A 24,938-nucleotide genomic window follows, 5' to 3' on the forward strand; every position below is an offset into this window, starting at 1 on the left:
AATCATGACCGAGTAACTGACCGAAAGCTAACGAAACAGTCTTTCCCAATCTGCTCATAACAGCGAACGGCCAAGTCTTTGTGACGTAACAATGACAATCAGCAAGCGTGACGAGACAAGATTGCCACAAAACTGGTGGATTAATTAAGAATGGAATTCTCGAAATTTTTTTGGGGGGCCATGGCCCCTCTGGCTACGCCCATGCCAGAACAACTCGTTTCTTGGGTCACAACGATTGAAAACCTCACTGAAGCATTGTTCTAATTATCTTGATTTTAATGCAAAAGCAAGCGCAAGATACAAATAAGCAGTAGGCTTGTTGTAATAAGCGAACAATCCTAATTGATTATGCAATATCAATTTTAAATTAAGTATAAATCCCATCGTTAGGGATGTTCAGATTGTGATTAAGCATAATGAAAAAAACTATCAGATTTGGAAAAAAACGACTTTGCCTACACGACCAAAAAGTGATGCTGAAAGCCCCAAAACATTTTTTTTCACTTGAAAAATTTGATTCATAGTGGGATAATGGTTTTATAATCCAATATAAAAACCTACAACTTTTTTTTGTAAATCAAGCCCTAAAACATTACAGAAATTAAAAAAAAAAACTTTGGAAATTGTTCAATGCAAAAAAGTGTATCATATTTCTGAGAAAAGACATCTAGTTCAGAAAAAGGAATAAATTTATATTTAAGAATGATGAAATAATTTTTTCCTAAAAACGCAATGGCTATTTTGCCAAAATTTGCTCTATTTCAACAAAATTTCGACAGTATATAAGTAATATTTTTTGGACAAAATACCTAATTGGACTTTACTCTCAAAAAAGCAAATTATTATGAAATTGTCAATTGTACTGTCTGCGTTAGCAAAAATTGAGAAAAAAAATTTAAATCAGATCATTAAAAGCTATTCTACACAAAAATATGATTTCTAATAAAAACCGAAAAAAACTGCTTGGTCAAAAATTTACGCAAATTCGATTTCACCAAAAAATGCTAAAAAACACAATGAAAGAGTGAGTGGGGTGAATAATAAACCCCACGTAGTGGCATATTTGGTATGATATTTGACCCAAAAGGGACAGGCGTGCAAATAATGCATAAATTCTTCAAATATGAAATCGATTTAACTTGGCCATGCTTGATTTCTAAGCTATGATGCACCAATTTTCAGCTGCAGCACCTTCCAATTCCTTTAAGAGTTCTCGACGACCTTCTCCTCGTGCACTACGACCTTGGTAATGCTCACATTAGGGTCACTTTCTTGTGTGTCTTTCATAGCTCTCGCCACGGCCTTCAAGAAAAAAAAGACTTAATCACATAGATCAATTATCAAAATGGTGCTCCAACGAAGTTAGAATGAATAATTCAAAATTAGAATATGGTATATTATATGTATTTGATGAGTCAATGAACAAAACACAAAAAGGCAATAAATAAATGCACTGTACTCTGAGTATGTTGACGAGTACATACCTCATGCAAATCAGCATCTCCATCGGCAGTGAGTACAATACTCTTTTCTACTCTGGTTTCACTCACGCTTCCGACAACAGTCTGTAAAATGTTTTTGGTAAAATAAACACCATTTTTGAATACTTGAGAATCGCTAGTTTTTACTCGACTCAACTATAGCATAGTTGAGGTAACTTAAAATTCGTTAAGTATATAGTATAAAGCAGTCTCACAAACGGCAGACAGAATAATGTTAAAGATGTATGTAGAAAGTTGTAACAGAAAACTGTGAGCTTTGAGCAGTTATGTGAACTACAATACAGCGATTCGTCAGCTCACAAAACACGATGAAAAAGTTTTAGAAGTGGATCAATGGGAAATATGTTACCAACACTTAGAAAAATGATTTGACAACCTAGAATTTGAATATTTGTACAAAATTTGAATAAAAACACTCTATAAAACATTTTCAAATCTTATTTTAAAAATGCTGTTCGAAATATCTTTAAACTTCAATCTTTATAATACCGATTTCTTCAAGTATGGAGTCTGTTATTTATCTGCCATGCCTATACCAAGAACTATATATACACTTTGAATTTTCAAGATGTTTGGTACTGCATGTTAAACAAAACAACTGTTTTCATTACCTTGGTGATATGTGTTGTGGTTACCGATGACAACGTTTCTGAAGTTATAGTTTGGCTACTGAGAAGTTGAACATCATTTCCAGTTTCTATGACATCAGGTTGATGAAAGTTTGATTCATAAGTGATTGTCTTTGTTTCAGTGTGAACTACAGGTGGCTGAAATAAAATATATTCAACAAACGGCCGCTGGTTAATATGCTTATTAGGAGTGTGATGTCACAATTTATGCTTGATTCGAAATTGTAAAAATTTTAGAATCTCCCTCCAGCTCTACAGATTCCAAGAAAATCACGCTTTGATCTTCAATATTTAGATTGTTAATATTGCTTACTAACCTCTGTGCTTTTTGCACTTTTCAAGTTTTCATAAAAAATTTTACCTCCTCCTTTACTAGCATTAAAAGTCTGAAATTCCTACTCAGGCAAATTTACATTTTCCACTCCAACTCACGACAGTTTGAAAATGCGACCTCTGCTCCGACTCCAGACAAAACTAAGACTCCATGGCCTGATTCTTCCTGAACCTGGATAACTATATTTTCATGTTCATTTAGTTGCTGATAAATAAGAATTACATCAATTACCATAGTCGTAACTTCTGGTTTTTCTTCTTCAGTCGGTTCCACATAGACTGCTTCCGTCTTAACAATTGGTGGCTGAAGGACAAAGAAGTAATTGAAGTTGAAAGGTAATCAATAATATATATTATCATGAGAAATGTTCGCAACCAAAGCATAACATTTGAAAATGTGATATCCTATTCAGACTAAACATACAGAAAACGTTTAAACAGTTTTAAAAAAAACTCTCAAATCATCTCAACTTCGAGTAACTACATTTTCTCTGACTAACCTTGAATCCATTTGTAATTGAAGTCTGCGTATCCTCTTCTGGTTCTGGCTCAGGTTCGGAGTCACTCGAACTAGAACTACTTTTTGATGATGACGATGACGAAGAAGATGACGAACTTGAGCTCGATCGAGGAGTTTCTGTCACTGTCACATTGTTTTCTCCATCGGCAGTGAGAGCAACTCTATGAACTTCGTTATCTTCTCGTGGTATCACAACATCCTATTCAGAATGAAAATAAACAAGGATGCAAGACCTTATTGTTGAACATGATGGATGTTGTGCATCAACGTTCTTGTTAATCTCCAAACATCCTATATCAGATTTCCAAGCATGGTTGTAAATATTGCCATATGATACTGCATTTCAATTAGGTATTTTGTATCCGTGTTTAATAATAAAAGAGCCAAAAACAAGAGTAAAATTATAAATCCGTTCCAGACAAAGGATTGAATTATTCACAGGTAATCAACTCATCCGGAATACCATCTAGTTGCCCCTAGAGAACCCTGGACTGGACCTTTTCGCCTTTCACCTCTAGACAGCAAAATGTAAAAGTTAAGAAATGTACCTCAACACGAACAGACTTTGTTTCCACTGTTGTGATTACGTTCTGAGATACGACAATTGCTTCTGAACGATTCACTTCTTCCGTATTGTTGTTGTTGTTTTCATTACTTACTCCTTCTTCCTCTTCCGATTTTTCATCTTGCTCTTTAACCTTAAACGTGATATTTTCATAAACAAAATCAGTTTGACTGAGTTCAGAGAAGCAGTCACTCAAAGTAAAACTCACACAACTAGAGTAGATAGTTAAAAGCTAATTGATGCTGCTAAGTAGTAAAGCATAACAGAAGGGTGTTTTCCTCATAGTATCTGAGTACATTGCACACTCACCTCTGGAGTTATATCCTCACTGTCACTCTCAGAACTTGAAGTTGACTCTGAACTCGAAGAAGAAGATGAATCTTTCTCAACAGGTTCTTCTAAGACTGTCTCCTCCCTTCGAGGTTCTACTTTATCTTCCTCCTCTTCTTGAGCATGAGTAGAAGCATCCTCTTCAACATGAGGATTTTTGATGACAGTTTCTGTGACCTGCCCAATAATAAACAATACTATAAATTATAAATTATTGGCACAAACTTATGCCAGAATGTCAATAACTGTAAAAATCTAAAAAAAACTGACATGATCATTTAGTAAAGAACGATGGAAAAATTCTTGAATGTCTATGAGTTTGCAATTCTTTGTTTTGCAGAATACGACACAAAAATGCTGCTTAGTGCTTACTTTCGCATTAAAATTGTAATAGGTTCTAAATTAACTCCTGAATTGGTAAATGTCTTTGTGATTCATAACCAAATACTAGTACATGGCTATAGAGATTGGTATGTTTCCATTGAAATTGCAGTCCTCACTACTTGGAGGTAGAATCGAATGTTTTTAAACTCTGTGGAGTTTGCGTTACCAAAATTCAATTTTTTCGAATCTGATTTCCTTTGACTAGGACCAGGAGTATAGAACGTGAATTGGAATCGAAAATTTTTTTAACGCAAAGTCGAAAGTTGTGTTTTTAATTGGCATTCCGAGTCCGATCTAAATTTTTCCAACATCCAATCACAATATCACTCAATCGAAAATTGTATAAAAATCATACATGATACTCAGTGTGAACTATTGTGGTTGTTGCAGAGAAATCATGCTCTGTTTCGTGATCTTCAAGCTTTTCAGTTTCTTGTTTATCATCAAAATCCTCTGGTTCTTCTTCCTTCTCTTCATCAGATTCCGATGAACTTGAGCTTGAGCTATCGGCAGTAACAGGCTCAACAACAGGCACAAAATCTGGCAAAGGCTTCTGGTAAGATAAGTTATTTATTTAGAATATTAATTTAAATTTAAGTCAAGTGGTGATTGCTAACAGAGTGATTTTAATACTCTTCGCAATGCTGGGTGCTGGTTCGGTGTTAGAGTTGAGTCTTTAACTCGACCCAAGTTGGGATGTGTCACACTTATGAAAAGCTTGAATTGATTAGAGTTATCTAAATGAAAAACGATTTGTACTCGTCATTAAGATTGAAGAGCACCTATTTTGCTGAAAAGATCGGCAATCAAGCATGACAGAGATGAGCAAACATTGCAAAATATAAAAAAAAGGATTCAATTTGGAATACTGAACAGGGAGCAAAATATTCGGGTCTCATACGACTCAGGGAGAACAGCCTTCTAGCAAGCAACTACAATCTCCCAAAAACAGAAATTTCAAAATTGCTGATCCATTGGTTAAAAAAAGCGATTTTTTTCAACAACAACAACAGCAATATACTTATCAGGAATTCAGCCTTCAATCATCTTTAATAAGAGCTGAAACTTTGAAATTCATCGAACTTTTCTCCAACATGAATTTAGAAAAAACATTTGTATATACATTTTGTGTCAAATAATAACTGAAACCTTCTCTTCAGGAACTTCTTTCTCCTCCTTTTCCTCCTCGCTACTAGAAGATGACGATTCTTCTTTTTCATCTTTAGTAGAACTATCTTGAACAACTTCTGTAGTGACAGTAGTAACAACTGTGGTAGTAACATGATGGCGGTCCTGTGTTTCGATCTCATCTTCTATTTTTTCTTCTTCATTCGGTGTTGCTTCTGGACTGGCATCCTAGATAATAATATAGATGGACAAGTGAAATTGAACTCTAATAATGGAAAAATTATGATTTCGATCGGGGGGCGCAGGATATAGAAAATACAACTCCAACACTGGGTTTCAAAAATTTAGGCTTTCAGTTAAAAAAAACTATTTTTGACCCCGATTCCATGCTGTAAAAAACTGACTCTTAGTTCTGACTAAAAACAAAACTTCTTTAGTAGACTTTCAAAATGCCTAGTAAAAACTCAAAGCTTTTTGTAGAGTGTTTTGACTGCTTTTATCACCGTAATAACGGGAAGGTTAAAGCTAAACTGAAGATTACTACATTAGATTGCACATCTCTCAAATATAACCATCCAAAAATTACCGTATTTTTAGCTGGCGAGGCTTGCAACCTCACATCCCATTCTGAAGAGCCATTACTACCAGGGGGTGGTTCTTGCAAAAATTTACCTGAAATATGATTTATTAATTTATTACAGAACGTTCATGGTACTGAATCATATCTATAATACATTTAAATTAATGCATTCAGTGAAAAACATTACAAGTTAATTTTCAGATTTCTATAACAAACTGCATTGATTGTGTATTGGGTAAAATCAAAAAATTTTGGCACAAAGCAAGCTGGCAATAGAAGAAGATATGCATCATCTTGCCACAGTAAAAGTAAAATAGCTATGTTTTATTTTTCCCAATGGACTTTATGATCTTTTATCATCAAGAATCAGGGGGACTTTTGGTCTGAATTTCAAAACTGTGCGAGTTCTAGGTTTGGTTTTGGTAGAGCTTTGTAGAATCAAACTATCAAAAAATTATGATTTTTAAAACCTTAAAATATGATATCATTAAGCTATAATTTTGTTCCACCGCAATGACAAGCCTTCAACAATTTCAGAGAATAAAATAGCAATCTGACCCTGTCAGTCCTTAACGATGATATATTAGGTAACAGAGAGTGACCAATGGTATTTACCATTGAATTGATTTGTAATAAAATACAGGGCAGACAGGGAAAGCAATAAAATTCCAATTTGATATTAAAAGACAAAAGAATGGAAGTGTGTTGACCCCAAATAGGCTTTGTTGTGTAAACATTACAAGTAAGAATTGTTTTTGTCCGATTGAATAAAACAGCAAGGAGAAATGTCTATACTGCTCTATATTTGAAATTACCGAACACAATTGGTACCAAATTTTCAATTTTAAAATTCGGATTTAAAAATAATTCCCTATATACTTTCACATGAGTGACGGGTGGTACAATTTTTAAAAAAATGTTACCAATTGCATGATTGAATAATGATTTCTCTGCTAATATTTGGAGTATTTATTATTAACTGAGCAACATATGGCCAACCTATACATGTAATTAGCAAGAGGACTAGCTCATCATAATACATTAACTGTATTTTACCGGACCATGTCCATAAGACACACTTTAAAATTCAGGTAGTACTTTGTTTTATTGCCTACACTCAAAACCAGTACCGGTATTGCTTTAAAAACAGCTGCGTCATTTGTATGAATAAAAGCCAAATCTGAGCAGTTTATTGACAATTTGCCGTATAATACGATGCAATATGGTAGTATGATACCTTATTAATAATGGCCTATCCCTGAATAGGATACACATGCACCTACTCCTGCATAAACCAGAGTATTCTACAGTTTTTAAACATGATTTACACCACAAAATGATTTAAATAAAGCATTTCTCAGCTTTCAGAAAAAATCAAAATATTAGTTTTTAAAAAGACAAAATATGAAGATTAAAAGATTACTCATTAGCACAAAATCAGAGGAATTTGAAAATAAACTACAAGGTACAAGTACAAATTGTTAGTCAAGCATTGTTTCACTCACAGCAAAAATAGAAAGCTAGCAAATGTCGGTGAGATCTACAGTCTGTGATTTCGTTTAAATTAGTCTAGAAAGATTCGTAGATTCAAAGTTGTGAGCATTTTGAGCAGAGCAAATATAAAAGTTTACTGCTTTTGAAATGTCGAAATTCAACGAGATTTATTGAGAGAAAAGGCGGCTCAATCACATGGTGAACCACAGCCTCTAATCCGGTTACCACTCCATGTCGGGTCAGGTATTCAGCCAGTTATTTGTTTCAGATGCATAGACATGATAGTAATAAAGCACTTACAGCATCCAAAATTGAAAATAATCATCAGATAAAATCCTAGAAAACCAAACTATTTCTATATGAATAGTTCATAATTTTATCCTCATACTGATAACCTACTTACTAAATCTGCTCCACAGTGAAACCTTATTTATAACATCGTTTATACCCATGTTTAGGCCAAAGATGAAGTGTGGTTTTTAGTCATGGATTATCTATATTTCAAGCCCGACTAGGATATATAAATGTTGAATATATTGCAAATCTTGCAATAAGCGTGGAGTCAAACATACATGCACTAAAGATTGTGCAACATGCAAGGCAAGCATTAAGATTGTGTAATAATATCTGATCTATTTCTTAACACCTTTTGACTCAGTTTGTAAATTCAAAGTATTAATAAGTATTCACCAACAAATTTAAGTTTAAAAAATGCAACTCGATGTGTGGTAAAACGGAATAAGTTGGTTTTTCAAACCATTTACGTAATTGCTGCGATTCTGAAATTGAACCACAGTAACTTGTAGTCACCGAGATGATTTCTGCATAAGATAACATTATGTTTGTTACATGAATTTCACCTTAATTTTGAATCATTTCATTTTAATTTTAAATATTTTCATATTTATCTTGGAGGAGAGGAAGGCCTACAAGAAGGCTTAATCATATGGTGAACAACGATCTGTCATCCACCCTAAGACAGGGAAGGGTCCAGGAATCATCTCAGCAGGGATTATTATGAAATAAAGAATTTACAGACCCGCTGATATGAAATCTGATAACCTGCTCTGTGTACGAAAATCTCGCCAAAAAAAAATTTAGAAAAAATTTGTCATGAGCAAATTTCCCAGTAAGGCTGCAAGCGGAATATTTGATGAAGCAAAGAATTCTAGGTTATGCATTGAAGCACTATAAAGCAGGGACAACAAAAATCATACAGACGGTCACAAGGATGCTTTTTCTTCCAATAATTAAGACACCAGTATATGGGAGCATGATACATGAATGGGTCAGAGCATCGAGACTCTACAAGATCCAAATTTTTAATATTTAATTTTAATCACGATTTACTGAAAAATTCTAAAAAATTTAATGACTATTAAATTATAGTCATAATGTGTTTAGCATTTTTTTAGGACAATTTGCTCAAATAAGGGCAGTCATAGAGACTGAACCAAATTACTGAGCACCTGAAATATCTGTACACACTGATCTACTGAAGGTCTGAAACCATAAAAAGTTATGGTGCCACATTAAGAGACTAGTAAATAATGCGATTGTTGTAAAACTTGAATCAGTATAAGCTTATATGATCAGGAATACAGCTATGTGATCGTTGACCACACAAAACCGAAATTCTACACAAATGTATTTGCGTGATATTTACAGAAGTACATTTGTGTTAGTGTGCACCAAGACTTCTCAATAAATACAATATACACCTTTATTCTTGCTACAGCATCCTTGCATAATATAGACATCAAAGCATAGAAAAATGGGAAAGCTATAGCATGATAGCTACAGCATACTACCATCATTTTAATCAAAACATAAATATGATCCTATTCACTGCTACTAATGCTGCTTTAGTTTAGAACAGGCCAAATATATCACCTTTAAAAATTCTATCCCTATGACATAATAAAAAAATTTAGTAGCCTAACACAATTAAGCAGGAATGCGACATGCAACAAGCAAGTGTAAAATTACAGTTTTTAAACACACAGCAAGCAAGCAAGCGTCATTTACGAAGTTGGTTCGACCTTCCGCTGGGAATAGACTTACCCTTCTCGGTGGTCGTTTCAACCAGTTCATCATCCTCTGTTGCATAATAAAATCAAAAGGATATTTTGGATTTGAAAAAATACCCCGCAAATATTTTCATTCAATCAAAAATGGCTATCTAAAAGCCATTTGTTTAATAAATTTTCGAACAAGATCAAAAAAGGATATTTTGAATTTAAAAAATATCCATAATTTTAAATCTTCTACAAGTGAAAGAGAGATAGAGGCTCTACAATTCCAATCAGGCATACATATGTGGCAATATTTCTGAAATTTAACTACTACTAAAGGGTGTAAAATCTTCAATAAAAAAAGCACAATATAGTACCTAAAGAGTGTCTTTAGAAGAAAAAACTTCCCAGATATTGAAAGCCAAATAGATGACAAAATCTATCATAAACCTCTATTACGAAACGTTTTTAATATTTTCATCATTATTTTATAAGTAATGTAGTACCATTTTAATAATCATAAAATGAATATATATTCCCTATTCATGAAGGTTACTGTCAGTTGAGTTATGTGTTAAATATCATATCTATTAATTAATTAACAATTCAATTTATTAAAAGTGTAATTCCCAGTTTAGTACCAATTTATTATTATCCTTTTTTATAAGCGTTTAGTTTCTTTTACTTATTGATATTACCGGTAATAAAACATGCATAATTGACGTGCTCTGGCCGAAAGTGATTATGCTAAAATTTTGAAATCAAAATACAGCAAGGTGCAAAATACGGTGTACCAGATGCTAAATTTTATCGTGTCTGCCTCTTTTGGGATGGCAGTAAAGTAATGGCCAATGTATAACAGTTCAAAATGACTTTAAAATTGTGACGTATTATATATATATTTTCTTCAATTTCATTTTCTAGTATTTATGAGAAAGAATCTCATATTTGAGTACAGGCCGGTAAAAAATTGAGCCAAATATTTGATTGTTGTCATCCATGCTTGGCAGTTAACTAATTGCGATATATCCTCAAATAGGATGACCTTTTTCTACGTGGCTCTATTTTTTCATCACACAAGACTATTCATACGTGAATGTGAATAGTGAACACAAGCTGTGATAGCACACGCACACACAAGCTCAAAACCAAATGGGAAATGAATTTTTTCACATGCACGAAGGCGCACATCACACACGCGCAATCACACTTATTTAGAAAATTCCAACAAATCTTATCACAGTAAAAAAATTGTAAATTTAACTGTTTGACACATACGTTTCATTTTGTGGACTTTTCTCTGATGCCTTGTGAGTCTGTCTGTCCCGTCATCGCTACTCGACAAAGATGAAGACGAAGAAGTACGAGACTTGGAGGCTTCCGATCTCTGCGACTTTACAACCTTGGATAGTGATCAGAAGATCAAAGGTCAAATTTTCCCAAATCGTTAATTACATACCGTAATACCATAAGCTAGGTTAAGATATGGCTACAGGGTGTTCATAAGGTCTTTTGCAGTTTTCAAATTGCTAATGGAGCTTATTGATGCCATGTATAGTTTGTTGGCCCATAAAGGTGTAGGAAATGAAGCAAAAAAAGACTTAATAAACATTAATTAAAATAAATGGTTAAGATATATTGAAAACTGACTTCATGACAAAATTGTGTACCATTAGGTTGAAGTAGTATCTGTTGAATGAAATAAAATATTCTTTGTAGAATGAAACATGAATCCCTTATGCCTGGCCACATCTAAATGATTGAATAAAAGTGCCAAGGAGGAGTAAATAGATATTGAAAGTAGGGTTGCCACTTCCGGATACATTTTTTTTCGAATCGAATCTCGAATCGAAAATTTTCGAATCGAATCTTTCCGAATCTGATTCCGAAAATGTTTTTTTTTTTTTTTTTTTCATCGCTAAAAAATTACCCAAACTGCGTCACCTCTAATGCTGACATGGTACCCAAACAATACACTAATACAGCAAAAACAAAATGCCAGTGGAAAATGAAATATAATCTGTTATCTGAAAACAAATTCCAAAATAACATGCAAAACTTCAAATCGTGCCTAAAACATCACCCCCCCCCCCCCTGTCAGAACCTGCGATATTGTGTGTCAAGTTCGCGAAAAAGGCAAAATTTGAGGAAGATATTGTTTCACTCCAACAATTTCTTATTGCAGTAGAGAAAATTGAGTTCATTAACATGGGCACTCGTTAGTCGTGATCTCAACTGTGAAACAGTCAGTCCAGCAGAAGAAAAAGCCCTTTCTGAAGCAGCCGAGGTTGCGGGTACACTCAGATACTTCACTGCCATTCTCTTGAGCAAAGGGGCACGGGCTCCATTGTTATCCCACCAGGTCAATGGTGCAGGTGGTGACTCTTTATCATCAACCTTTCGTTTTAAGTACCAAGCTATTTCCTCTGACACAATATTTGAACTTTCCGAGTCTGAAGAACTGCCAGAGTTCTCTAGGCCTCTCTCCAAAAGTCCATGAATTTCACTAGATGAATTCACGGTTTCCATTTGCTCTTGACTATGATCCATTTGTGGCAGGGGTCCATGACGTCCAGACTGGATTCCATGGCAGATGCACGCCCGAGGGCGCTAGCGCTCCACAAAAATGCACGCGAGCGAATTCAATTTTGCACGCCGAAAATTTGCAATTGTTCACCAATGTAAATCGGTTTAAATAGTTTTTAAATCAATAATCTAGTAATATAAAGATGCCAAAAAATTATAACTTTACAATTGTCGACTAATACTTGCTTGCAAGATTTGGCCTGATCGAAAAATGCGAAGCAAAAATCACCATATCTTGTTGAATGATAGGAATCCCGTGAGAAAAATCGCCTCCTCACCGACGCTGGCCAGTTATGGCCCTGATTCAGCGTATTTTGAATACAATAATTTTACACGGATGTACTGAACAGTACCGGTATCTAAAGTCGCACAAACACTCTCAAAATTAGTGACAAAATATAGAAATGATGTTTTGGGGGTCAAAGGTCAAACGTCCATTTTTGCTATGATTCAACTTATTTTTACGCGGATGTATTGAGAGGTATCTTAGTTCGAAATCAGTTTAGCGGGCGCAGTTGTTTTGCACGCCGTGAGCTATAATTGCACGCCAGAAATTCTTATTTGCACGCGGGAATTTCTGATTGCACGCCCGATTTCTCGTTCGAAAAGGCCATGAAATCCAGACTGGCATGACGTGATTCATCCTGAGTCGTAGAAGTATCTGCTTCAGTTTCAACAGCTATCCGCACCTATGAAAAATGTTTCATCAGCATCAGAAATCGAAGTGAGATTAATTTGAAATTAGAACATTCAAAAATTAAATTACCGAGGCTCGCATCTGTCTGCTGAAAAATTTGCCCTTGTGAAAGGGATTCAACCAGGTGGACTTGTGGTAAATGCTTACTCCTTCGCTTTGTACTGAAGTTGACATGACATCTGAGAATCTAGCGGGCGAGAAAAATGTTCCCAGACTAAGGAATTGGGGCGCCGTCCCTGCCGCCTAGGTGTTATTTTTTTAAAGCTACTACTGATATTAGACATTCTGAATAATAAAAATGCATTGCAAATAGTCATATAATTAAGTTATACTAGTAAGCTACCGATGCCTGGCCGCACATTTTGCAGTCCAATGAGTTTAACAGCAGCGCATGGCACCCTGTCAAGTACCACGTCCCGGTTCTCCTACAATTTGCAATGCAAACTTGTAACAATCAGTCCCCACTCAGTCTTGAACCACTGAATTGTTGAACCCAACACCTCAGAAGAACACTGAAAAAACTTGTTGTAATATTCCGCTTGACAACACGACAGAACAATACGGCAATAACACTCGCAAATGGCACACAGAGTTTGTAGACTACCCCACGCTGAGTTTTACTGTTACCGGTAACAAATATTGATAGATTCCAGGATTAAATAACTAAATACAGAACAGTTAGTAAATATAACACGCAATAAGTCCCATCCTATCCTAACCTATTGATTTCCAACTAAATAATAACAATAGCAGAAATCTAATAACTCACAAAACGCACACTCAACTAAATCCTAAAGGACCGGCAAAGCAGATGACTGCCGATTGCGCCATCACAGCTCGTCTCGCTCACGAACAACAGAGAGCAATACAAGATACTAACTAAAGAGCAAGGGTCGACGTCGGTCGATTGCAGCAGCCAATAGCGTGCAAGACAAACATATTGCGACATCGCTCAATACTCACTCTCAAATACAATAAAGAAATAAACCAATGTTCAGACCTGTTGAAAATTGTTGTCGTAAAATTACGCATCAACGAAGCCCGGGCGATATGTGAATTCGACTTTGCGAGCGAGCAAAGAGTTTTGCAGACCACTAGCAGATGTCTCGCTGGTGTGTGTTCCCCACTGCAAAACTAACGCAAAACGAGAGCACTTCGCCGAAAAAAAGAAGGCAAATCACTCTCTAAAATATATCTTTCGTCGTTGAAATGAATGCTAATTTCATCAAACAAAGAACTTTATCCCATTATAAAGCGCAAATTCATTCGAGAGAGATAGCCGGACGAGCGCTTATTTGTTTGCTTTCGAGTGAAATCATATCCGTTCGCATAGCTGGAAGACAACCGCCGTTAATAAAATCGAGAGTCGGCGTTATTTTTTGTAAAGCCACGTTATCGTTTTTCGAATCGCCCGAGTGCGATTCGAATCGATTCGAAAAGGCAACGATTCGAATCGATTCGATTCGGAAATCCAAATGTGGCATCCCTAATTGAAAGCACTTTTTTCAAATTTTTGCAACAATTTTTTTGATACCTGAATTTCAACAGTTTCTTCTGTGGTTGTTACTTCCTCTATAACTTCTGTTTTTGGTTTTGGCGGCTCCTATGTACAAATAATAAAAGATATTACAAATTGATTAAAAAAACGAAGTTAAAATATTGAATGGAAATAACTTTGAATCAATTTGAATATTCGAGTTATCTTGGATCTTGCTGTTTATATAACAATGCAGTCGGTAACATTTTTTAATCTGAAACAAACTAAATGCTAGCAGTTTTATATCTGAAATTTCGGAGGTATCTATAGGTCAGTGACACTGACATATACATGCCATCAGCAAGAGTAAAAGATAGATTATAGGTGCAAAAGTGTGAATGTACATGTCAATATCACAAAAGTAATCTAGGGAGAAAATGCCCATAAACAATATGTTTGTCGAAAAAGATAAAAATTTCTACTAGTTGTTTATTACCGGTAAGTATACTAAAATTAGTGTACAATGAGTATGAAAAAGATCAGTAAAATCACCTTTGCTTTTTCTGTAATAATTTCCTCAGTAACAGTTACAACTTCGGTTGTAGTTGTGGTTGTGTGTTCTTTTTTTGGTAGCTAAAAAACAGAAATTTTTTTTTAAAGTAAATTCATTGCACTCACTGAGAAGTAAACCAAACGAGATTCATCTCTGAGCAAAGTTACATAAATACCAATACCCACTATATTGATATATAGTGGTGCATTATGAACTAATATGAAATTCTAAGTTGTTCGAGTCAACATGGCAGGAAAGACGTTTTAGAATGAAATCTAATTATTAAAATTTGAATATTCTCAGCAAAAATAATGAAAATCGCATTAATAAAACCATAATTTAAACAATGCAACAAGCAATTGCTAATTCTAATATTGTATAAATAACTTTAACCAGGAATGGCCAAAACCGAATATTTTACTATTCCGAATCTGACGGCTCAAAATTCTTAATTTAAAATAAAAATCTTCAAAATTCTTCCTAAATTCCTATATCAAATATAATGTAATGAATTTTGAATGTATTCGAATCATTTTGAACATTCATGATGTTCCCAACCTACCTCAGGTGGTGAAGCACCATCACTTGTTGACGTTTTATTCTGTCTTGATTTGTCTGCATAAAATAAGAAATATGTATTGGTAATTATAGCTTGGATCAGTGGTTTACAAAGTTGATTGACAGGGTCAAGCGGAAGGATATTGGCGGGCCGGGAGAGGGGAGCGCCCGCAAGGGGCCGATACCGGCACCAGTACATTTATTGATAATATGATACCGGTACAATTGAATTGTTGCAAATATATTCATGCTTAACTGTGATGATTTTTGGCGGGCCATATTCAATCGTTACGTGGGCCATAATTGGCCCGCAGGCCGCAGTTTGGAAACCATGGATTTAGATTGATTTGAAAGCACAGGTTAAAAGTTTAGGAAGTGTTTAATAATCGGTCATTTTGGAAATGATGAAAATAAAATTTATCAAGTAATTACTTAAAATAATATTGCTTTTGAACTGTTCCTGCTAAGAAATGATATTTTCTTTATTGAAAAATCTCAAGGGTAAATAGTTTAACACTAATAGCTAAGCAACACTGATGTCATAAAAATTATTAATTAATTTTTCAGACAATTCGAGATGGTAAATTTAGAACACTAAGATGCAAGCGTTATTTTCTTGATGGAAAATTTTGTATGTGTTTACACTCGACGTGACAATAATAAACCGGAAAATCTAGACAAAAAATTTGATTTCAGCACATGGATTTACTATACACAATACATTGGCAAACTTAATAAAGAAGCACATAATTCATAACAATTGTTAAAAATCAAGTACCATAGAATGAACAGACAAGAGACTAAAATATTTTCATTGAGAGCTGATCAACCATTACTAGTAATTGCCATAATTGGTTACCGGTATATTTACGTAATATTATGGTATAATGCCTCACCCAAGAATAAAGACTCAATTATGCTACACTTCTAGCTATACAATTTTATAAAAAGAGATAAATAAGCAAAGGTAACAGTATCATGATATATGTCGTAAGAACATGAAAACTAAGAGAACAAGCATGCATCATCTCTTTATTAAAATAGTATTTCTTCATCTCCAACCAAGTTTGAATTTATAATTTATAAGATTGAAGGAGGATATTCGAACCAAATGAGGTAATAATAAAATTTAAATGCGATCTTTGGTAAATAAAAGTGTTGGCGAAAACAACACAAAGTGACATAATCCAGACAGAATTAGATAGCTGGCATTCAGGAACTGAGTTCTTTGATAACAGGGGTTAAAATGAACGAAATTTTAATCCAATCCAACCATGAACAAACTTAATCTGAATAAATCTTGGTCAAAGTGACAAGATGAAAATATGGTTATATTTCGTCATATTTTTTAAACAAAATGAAACAATTCAGCTACTGCCTATAATCTAATTCAATGTTTCCCAAACTATAGGTCACCTGAAAATTGTCTTGGGTTGCTTGTTTTTTCAAGTGGGGAACCAAGATCTAATAACTGATCGTATTCACGCAATTTTTTATATTTTTAGTGATTACTAGCTATATAATTTGTTACAATTTTAAATTTTTTCGAAAAAACAGAGACAATTAACATACCACTTCCCACATAGGATCGTCTGCTTGCTGTTCTTTGTATTTTTGGAACGTTTTTACGAGTCGTTGTCGCAACAATTTTTCTGGTTTGGTGTTGAGTTTGACCGTGATATCTAAAGGTCGATCCAGTTCGAATTAGTTTACTTTTTGGTATTTCAGGTCTGGTCATTCTGCAATAAAAAAATAATAAAACGAGTGTCAGATAAATATCATTCAATGAACAACTGGCAAGTAGTACTACAAGTTAAATAAAAAAAATTTTAAATTCGGTTCTATTTTATTATTTCTAAAAAATTCTAAGTACTGTATGAAATTTGACTATATACATAAAAGTTTGTTGAAATTGGATTCCTAAATAAGTTTATATGAGAATTAATGGTAATGCAATACATTTTTAAAATATCAAGTATTATTCGCCAAGCAAAAGATGACAAAATTGATTGCTACATATCAAAGACATATGAAATACTCATAAACAACTAGAATTTTTTTTCCTGAAATCAATCAGATAGATACACCACTATTATCAAGAACGAGCGAAGCGAATGGTTCCCAGCCAGGGGTCCATGGACAATCGGAGGTTAACAAGATATATTTGGGGACACGTAAGCTTTACATGTATTGGTTAAACAGAATAGCTAATCGTAATGTCTACACAGGAACCACTCACACATAGTATATTAATAACTGTTTTTTGGATTAAAAAAAATATTGTTCAACGGGTCCTGAAATGGTTGGCAGACAAAATTTGAACTTGCTGGTTGCTACTAGTCTTTGCCCGTTAGACATTACCTCAACTTACATGTACTTGTCTTGTACCTTTTCCTATGTGCAGTATGAAAGTACAAGCGGCTAACAAGCAATAATTTACCTGAAAAATGTATGATGCTCAACACTCGATTTCCACAACTTTTTTGCAGCCCTGTGATTGGGTAGTTTGAATCCAATTACGCTTTCTGCGGCTTGGTCCTGTGAAATGAAAATTACTGAATTGACTTGCAAGAAAATAACTCATCAGGCATGGGATATAGTTAAGAGTAAAATACACATTTGACAATGTCTGATAAGTTAATTTTATGTTTTCATTGCTATTAGAGTCTGATCCGAAATCATATTTTCCAATTATCTAGAGTTGTAATGGGTGTCGAAATTTCTGATAAAAATGAATAAGCATCGGGTTGAATGGGCATCCTTGACAGATACCGTAATTAAAGAAGGGGAAATGATGGTCAAGAGATGAAATCAAAGATCGTTTTTAAAATGGAAATTCGGAAGCCCGGTCTGGTGAAATTTTCTCAGACTCAACTGCTCTATTTATACCAATAATAAACTTACATCAACTGGTCTCATTCTGACGTAGTATTTGGTCCTAACATATGATATTTTTAGGATCCTTGGCCATGCAAAGCGACTGATTTGTACTTGGTCCCTGTATACTCTTAATCCACTCCAGCTTACTCCGAGCATAAGATCAACATCTTCAGAATCCTAAGTATAAAATTTGTAAATGGACTTTATTAAGAAAAAAATGAACACTGTCTCTCACAAAAAACTAATAGAAAGTGAGGAAAACTTATTTGGTGGGAAATTAGTAATAATTCATTCAAAATATAAAAAAATAAACAGACACAAAGAACATGATCAATATAATTGGTTCTATCATGATTCCAGTATGATATGACAAATAACATACCGTATTATTTATCACAAAACAATGCAAAAACCTTTTCGATACATTAAACACTATTATATGAATTGCAAATTAATACTGAAAAAACTTAATTCGACAAGTGCTGACTGACCTTGACTGCATGCAAATCCACGCCATAGAGTGGAAGTTTCTTCACATTTTCTAGGAAAGCTAATTCTGCCGCTTCTGGAGTCAAACCCCTGAAGACAAAGAGAAAAGTTACGGTTGTTTTAGTGGGACATGTTTTTATTGATTATCGAATCAGAAGTCAACTGACCGGAGTCGAGCTCACTTTCAGTTAGGCTGGGAGGAAAGGGTGGGAATTGATGGCACGTCTTTTCAGTTCGTTCACGGGGCGTTGTAGTCATATCGAATCTTCACTAGGAATTTAGATAGAAGTTAAATCGATTTTCGATATGATATTCTGACAGGACCATAGAAGCCATGCCAATATTGAACCAATAAAATATTAACACGGATAAAACGTCTAAGAAAGAAGATATAGAGTAATCACATAATTACATCAAAATTGACTTTAAAGCAATAAAAAACTAACTTATGAGTCTTGTGAAGTTCAATGACTTTGTCCTCCAATGCATTGGTTTGATTTGGAGCAAATTGAAATCCAGAAACATAGTTTCCTTTCATAACTGACTCATCATAATCTCCAAGCTCAGATTGCACAACAAATGATCCGAGGAGAGCATGAGTGACAAATGAGCACGGTAACCTACATGCAAAATAAGAAATATACTAGTTAGTTTTTAATAGGGATGCTGAACAAACTGAACATTCAAATCAAGTGTATTTAAAATTTAATTAAGCAGGCCTATTGAGAATATATTTTTCATGTGAAAATTTGTCATTTTAGACATTTCACATCTGGAGAAAATGCTGTCATTCCAATTTCTGATGCTATAAAAAATAGAAAATCAAGCGTCTTCGAATGCAATCAGAATGGTAAATCTGAAAACTTTGGCTGTTCACTAATAGAATACCATTTTCAATTAAGTTATCATTCATTCATCATTCTCTTAGGTATGTCTGACAATTCAGTACTTGACATAGTTTACTAAATCACTTACCAAGGAATAAATCATTCAATTAACTGGCACAACTGTTTATTGGTTGCATTGGTGCCATTAGTTCAAAGGCTATAAAAACAGTGCTATTCAAATATAGGCGAAGCAAAAACTGCTATCCCTAAATTATTCAACAAGTCAAAAAATGGTCAGACATACCATATTTTCATATGGTTTCAGACAGTAACTCTTGTTATAAAAGCAGCGCTATTTATTAAAGATGAGGCAAAACAAAAATTGCTATCCTTATTAAATGGTGGATTCATTCAAGCCATAAAATGGTCAGCCATAATTTTATATGACAGTAACTCATGGCAGGCAGCAGGCACTTCAGTTGTCACCTGTAATTCCACTCTAAGATCAGCCTTCTTCAAATCTGAGGCCTTTGCACCAACTTTTTATATCACAAATTACAATCCATTGTTAATTAAAAGGACCAAATATTTACCAAATATAACAGTACATCTAATTTAATTATTATAATATCTTAATAATATTGCCAGTGCCAAAACAGTATTCTAAAATATGTTCAAATTTATTATTGAAATTAAAAAGCTATCTAAATTGTACCAGATAAGTATACTGTGAGGCTGCTTGGCTATCAGGAATGAAAACTTATTAAATTTACTTTCCCACGAACCCAGTGACAATATTTGATCAATGTGCTCTACTAGAGTAATATTGAAATTGCATAATATATACCGGTGTGAATATTACTGAATTAAATATGTTTGAACAAAAGCGTTTTTACTTAAAATGGTCGGTTTTCTCTAAAAAAATCATTTTCTTAGTTTGTATGAGTATATTATACACAATAATCTGTGATACTTCATAAAAAAAATTTATAATGTTTTAAAGATATGACTCTTATGAATTTTCTAGTATGTATTAGTCCAAAATTGGTTTGCATTATATGGAAAACATTATCAAAGAGTATTCAGCTTCAAATCAGTGTAATCAACTATTCTGAATGAAGAGTTACTAATTAATATAATTTGGAAATGGGAGAAAAGTAAGATAAACAGTGATTTGATTGATTAATGTTCTTATAGTTTTCAGGAATATACTGTTGAAATCATCAGCTCAAAATGATATTTTTTTAAAATTAACCCTATAGCCGAGAATTCATAATAAGCCTATAAAATATAAATAACTTTGAACCAGTATTAGATTCATTCGAAGCATCCTTGCATGGCTATATCTTTGAACTTTGAATGATCTCCATTATGATCTGAGGCATACCATTATTTATGCCATGTAAAGGACATTGAAACATTTTAACACAACAATACTAAAATAATTTACACACTTCTGTTCAAATGGAATCCTAAATATACCTGCAGCAAAATATATAGGTATAGAATAAAATGTGGCATTACAAGTTAAAATCGTCAGACATTTAAATCCGCTGGTATTATAATCGGAATCGTAATCATTCCAGTCTTGTATTTATGATTTAATAATAACAAGGGGGAAAAAAATGAAATAAAAGCAACCTAACAATAACAATAATTCTATATTTCTGTAATCAATAAATATAATTATTGATTATCATGGGACCTGAGGCTATGGTGACCAAAATGACAAAGGCAAATCAATCCATGAAAAAAAAAATATAGTAAGATGTTATGATATATGTTCCCATTTTACCCCAATACTAATCTTGTATTTCAGTCTTTAGAGCGTTTGCGAAAGCAAATAAACTGACGAATCTAGGGTATGACAGCCATGGATGCCGTTCGGATTGGGCCGCAAAAAGAGTGAAAAGTTTTCATTGTAAAATGTTGCAACAAAATTATTTCAAATTGAAAATAATTTAAACTTGTATTTTTACTTAAATAATAAGGTACGAGCTTCTTACTTCAACAGCAATGTCAAAAATTGTCAGTCAACGATCAAGAGGGCGCTTTTTTATCCTTTGCCACGTGCACTATTTTATGTAGATAAGCCACCGCAAATGAAGAAGATTATTCAAATTTATGAAGACCTACCTTCCAGAAACAATATTATCTCTCAATTGAAGCACCATGTAATATCTTGATACATCTTCCGCCAGCTGTGAAGGGTCAGACGGATAGAATTTGACTGACAAATTAAACTTCCATGGGCTATCTGTAACATCAGAAAATAATTATGACTTATAGAGTATTGAGTAGCCTATATTTGATGATTTCCATTCAAATCAAGCAGTCAGGCATGTCTTCAGATTAATTGAAAATTAGTGTAGTTTAGTACCACAAGTGGACTTGGCATAATCATTTTTGTATATGTTATTCCTAACCCCTACCTGACTACGCCACTATGACATTACAATCGCGTCATACAGGTTGCCAATATATGGCCATGATCGGGCATCTGCGATAACAATAGCGAACTAGCTAACGCCAGCGATCCCTATCATATCGATGTCGTTACAACGAGAAAACGAGAGAAATAGCTTGCTCGGCTTTGGTTAATCGTCTGCATGTTTTGGAGCGTGCCTCTGTATATTTTGGCAGGCTTTATTACGTCACTGTTGCGTCGTAGTGAGGTAGTTTTTGGATATCATAGTCAGGTGGGGGTTAGGAATGACATATGAAAAATTATTGAGTCATGCCAACTAGAAGATATCGTGGTACGAAACTACACGAGACCCCTATTTAGAATATCAATAAAAAATGACCAAGAATACGATGAGTTATCGAGTTATAATCGAGTTATTAAAACCAAATATCATTCCAATTCAAGACTTGAATTCAGAGACAAAATCAATGATAAGAATTGCATCTCACTTTTCAATTGTTTTTTAATTGATTTTTCGGATTCGAGCCAGTATTTATGATGCGCTGAATCTTCAAAATATAATCCAAAATAATCAAATTCAATTATATCCAATAATTCACGAATCTGCTGAAGAAGTTGTGATCCATTTGCATTTCTCTGTAATAAATAGAAATATTTATTTTACTTTAACAAATTATCAAATAAAAGTCAATCAATAAAAGAATCTTTGGCAAAATTTAAATCGATAGATTCTGAATTTTATTAACCTGTACATTGCATTGAAATTCTTGTCCATTAAGCAAGTACACCATGCACTTTCTTGTGTGAGTACCAGACGACTCAATTTTAGCCGTCGGCTCCTTGTTTTCCATGCTTTCTTTTGCTTTTGTCATTGTATTTTTAGGAAATCATTTTTTAGAAAATCAACTAGAACAAAAGAAAAATATTTGAAATATTGTTAATTATTATACAGTAATAATACTGTAATAGCCTACTACAATATTTTTATTGAAGTATTGGCGTTGAATCAAGAACTGAAGAAAGCTGCTAAAAGAAAATCAGTATTAGTGTACAGTATGAGACAAGTTCAGGAAAAATCAGTGGGCAATCATTCGTTACAATAAGTTCTAAGTTAGAATCACAACAATAACAACATGCGGACATAACGTACCGGTATTGACATAAACTAACATGCAGACATGACAGTCCGGTAGTGATTAAAATAAACCTTAAAATTATTACTTACCGACTTATCTAAGCTTAATTGAGATTTTGTCTAAACAGACACAACATCTTTAGGTAAATATCATGGTTCCATTACATTAGAACCCACGTACATTTGAACCCATGACAATTGCACCTGTATGCTATTGCACCTATGGAATTTTTTTGTTTCACGGATAGGCCTAGTTAAACCCATACCGGTACTAACCCTAACCCATGGGTTTTAGCACCCGCATATAGATTGAACCCGTGGATATACGCATGGGTTCAAATGTACGTGGGTTCAAATGTACGGTCACCAAATATCATAAATACCATAACTCACGGCACCAAAGTACGGTACCGGTACCGGCACCAGGATTCGCTCTTGAATTCGAAATAATAAAAGACAAACAAATGGCGATTGGAAGGGTTTGCGGTGAAAAATGGCTATCTATCGGCTCTCTGGCGCCGCATATTGAAGAAAAGAATAATTAACGTACATCGTTTCAATGCACAAAAACATTATCAAATCTAATAAAAAAAATGAAATTCACTTCAGTCAATAATCGAATCAAAACTACTATCAAACAAATGCATAATGCCCTTTTCTCCATCACGGAAAATCCCATTCAAATCCAGCCTCAACGCGACTTGATCTGCAGTGGTCTGTGGTTGCACTTTTGTTTAGTTTGGTAATCGCGTTTGAATGGCATCCAAGATTCCTGGACACGCGCCTACTTTGAAACAGTTTATCCATAGACAGAAGGTCTTGAATCTTTATCGTGACATTGTCCGAGTTATTTACAAAATAGAAGATCTTGAAGATCGACAGTATATGGCACACTGGGCAAGAGAAGAGTTCAAACTAAATAAATTAGAGACGAACGAGGACTCGATAGCACTACTTCTGACCAGAGGAAGGCGGACACTGAAAGAAATCTCCACTACAATAAGTTTAACCCGATAATTTCAGACTATTGTTGAAATCTAAAGAATCGAAAATGGGTGATAGTGCGCAGCGCACAAGAGCGGAAATACGAAGAAGAAAAATTTTACTAAAATCAGAAGAGCGAATGAGAAAATTACTTGGCCCAAACTCTGAGCCAGCACAGGAGAATAAAACTGAATTTGCATTTAATTTTAAAAGTGAGAAAGAACTGTCAACTTCAGAAAATACTTTACAAAACGATATGTCAGAACTTGATAATTCAATGCCAAAAAATGAAGCCGATCCCCTAGAAGAATATACAAATCAAACCAGCACCCAACCTAACACATCTTCCACAGCAAGCCCTTTAGATTTTGAATTGAGTGTATTTCTCATTGGCGGATTCACCAGGTGGTTTCCTAGTCTCTTTGTGCCTATATTATTTTGCATTTTACTTTTGAAACTTCTACCAGCAAACAGACAGCCTCCTGCTATTCATTTCATAGTAATATTGGCATTGGACAGGCTTGGTATCAATGACCAGAATGAATTTGTATTGAAAATTTACACTGTGTTAGAAAATTTGTTTCATACTTTTACCATGTTTTGTTTCTCATTTTTATTGGTTCATATGTTAATTGGGAACACTTAACATAGATGCAATCTTATGCCACCAATTGCTGCAAGCCACGGAACAAAATAAATTCTGGACATTTGGTCCTGAACAGTTGAGAGTTCACCTTTTAGACACAAGAAAGAGGAAAGCTGATAAGACAGCATAACCATATGGCTAACTACGGCCTCTCGTCCGGTTACCATTCCATGTCGGGTATGGGATTAGTTATTTACT

General features: G+C 34.2%; 1 protein-coding gene across 3 annotated transcripts; it reads right to left on the minus strand.

Annotated features, from left to right (window-relative positions):
- Positions 1-255: 255 nt before the first annotated feature.
- On the minus strand, positions 256-23,513 carry LOC120334649 (band 4.1-like protein 2). 3 transcript variants are annotated; one of them, XM_039402153.2, is made up of 24 exons: positions 23,504-23,513; positions 22,722-22,881; positions 22,464-22,611; positions 21,684-21,804; positions 19,167-19,340; positions 18,723-18,810; positions 18,256-18,408; positions 17,792-17,889; positions 16,924-17,090; positions 15,356-15,408; positions 14,793-14,873; positions 14,298-14,366; positions 10,759-10,882; positions 9,530-9,565; positions 5,978-6,063; positions 5,413-5,619; positions 4,619-4,816; positions 3,859-4,056; positions 3,533-3,682; positions 2,965-3,183; positions 2,697-2,768; positions 2,114-2,269; positions 1,485-1,565; positions 256-1,302 (listed from the first exon to the last, which is right to left on the minus strand). In XM_039402153.2, exons 2-24 carry the CDS (start codon positions 22,845-22,847, stop codon positions 1,204-1,206), a joined length of 2,904 nt encoding a protein of 967 aa, XP_039258087.2. In that variant the 5' UTR covers positions 22,848-22,881; positions 23,504-23,513; the 3' UTR covers positions 256-1,203. The 3 variants fall into 3 exon arrangements, with proteins under 3 accessions (XP_039258087.2, XP_039258088.2, XP_039258089.2); XM_039402154.2 differs by lacking the exon at positions 23,504-23,513 and having other exon boundaries at positions 4,619-4,813; XM_039402155.2 differs by lacking the exons at positions 9,530-9,565; positions 23,504-23,513.
- Positions 23,514-24,938: the final 1,425 nt, after the last annotated feature.

The sequence above is a fragment of the Styela clava genome, chromosome 15, assembly GCF_964204865.1.
Source record: "Styela clava chromosome 15, kaStyClav1.hap1.2, whole genome shotgun sequence".
Classification (NCBI taxonomy): Eukaryota; Metazoa; Chordata; class Ascidiacea; order Stolidobranchia; family Styelidae; genus Styela; species Styela clava.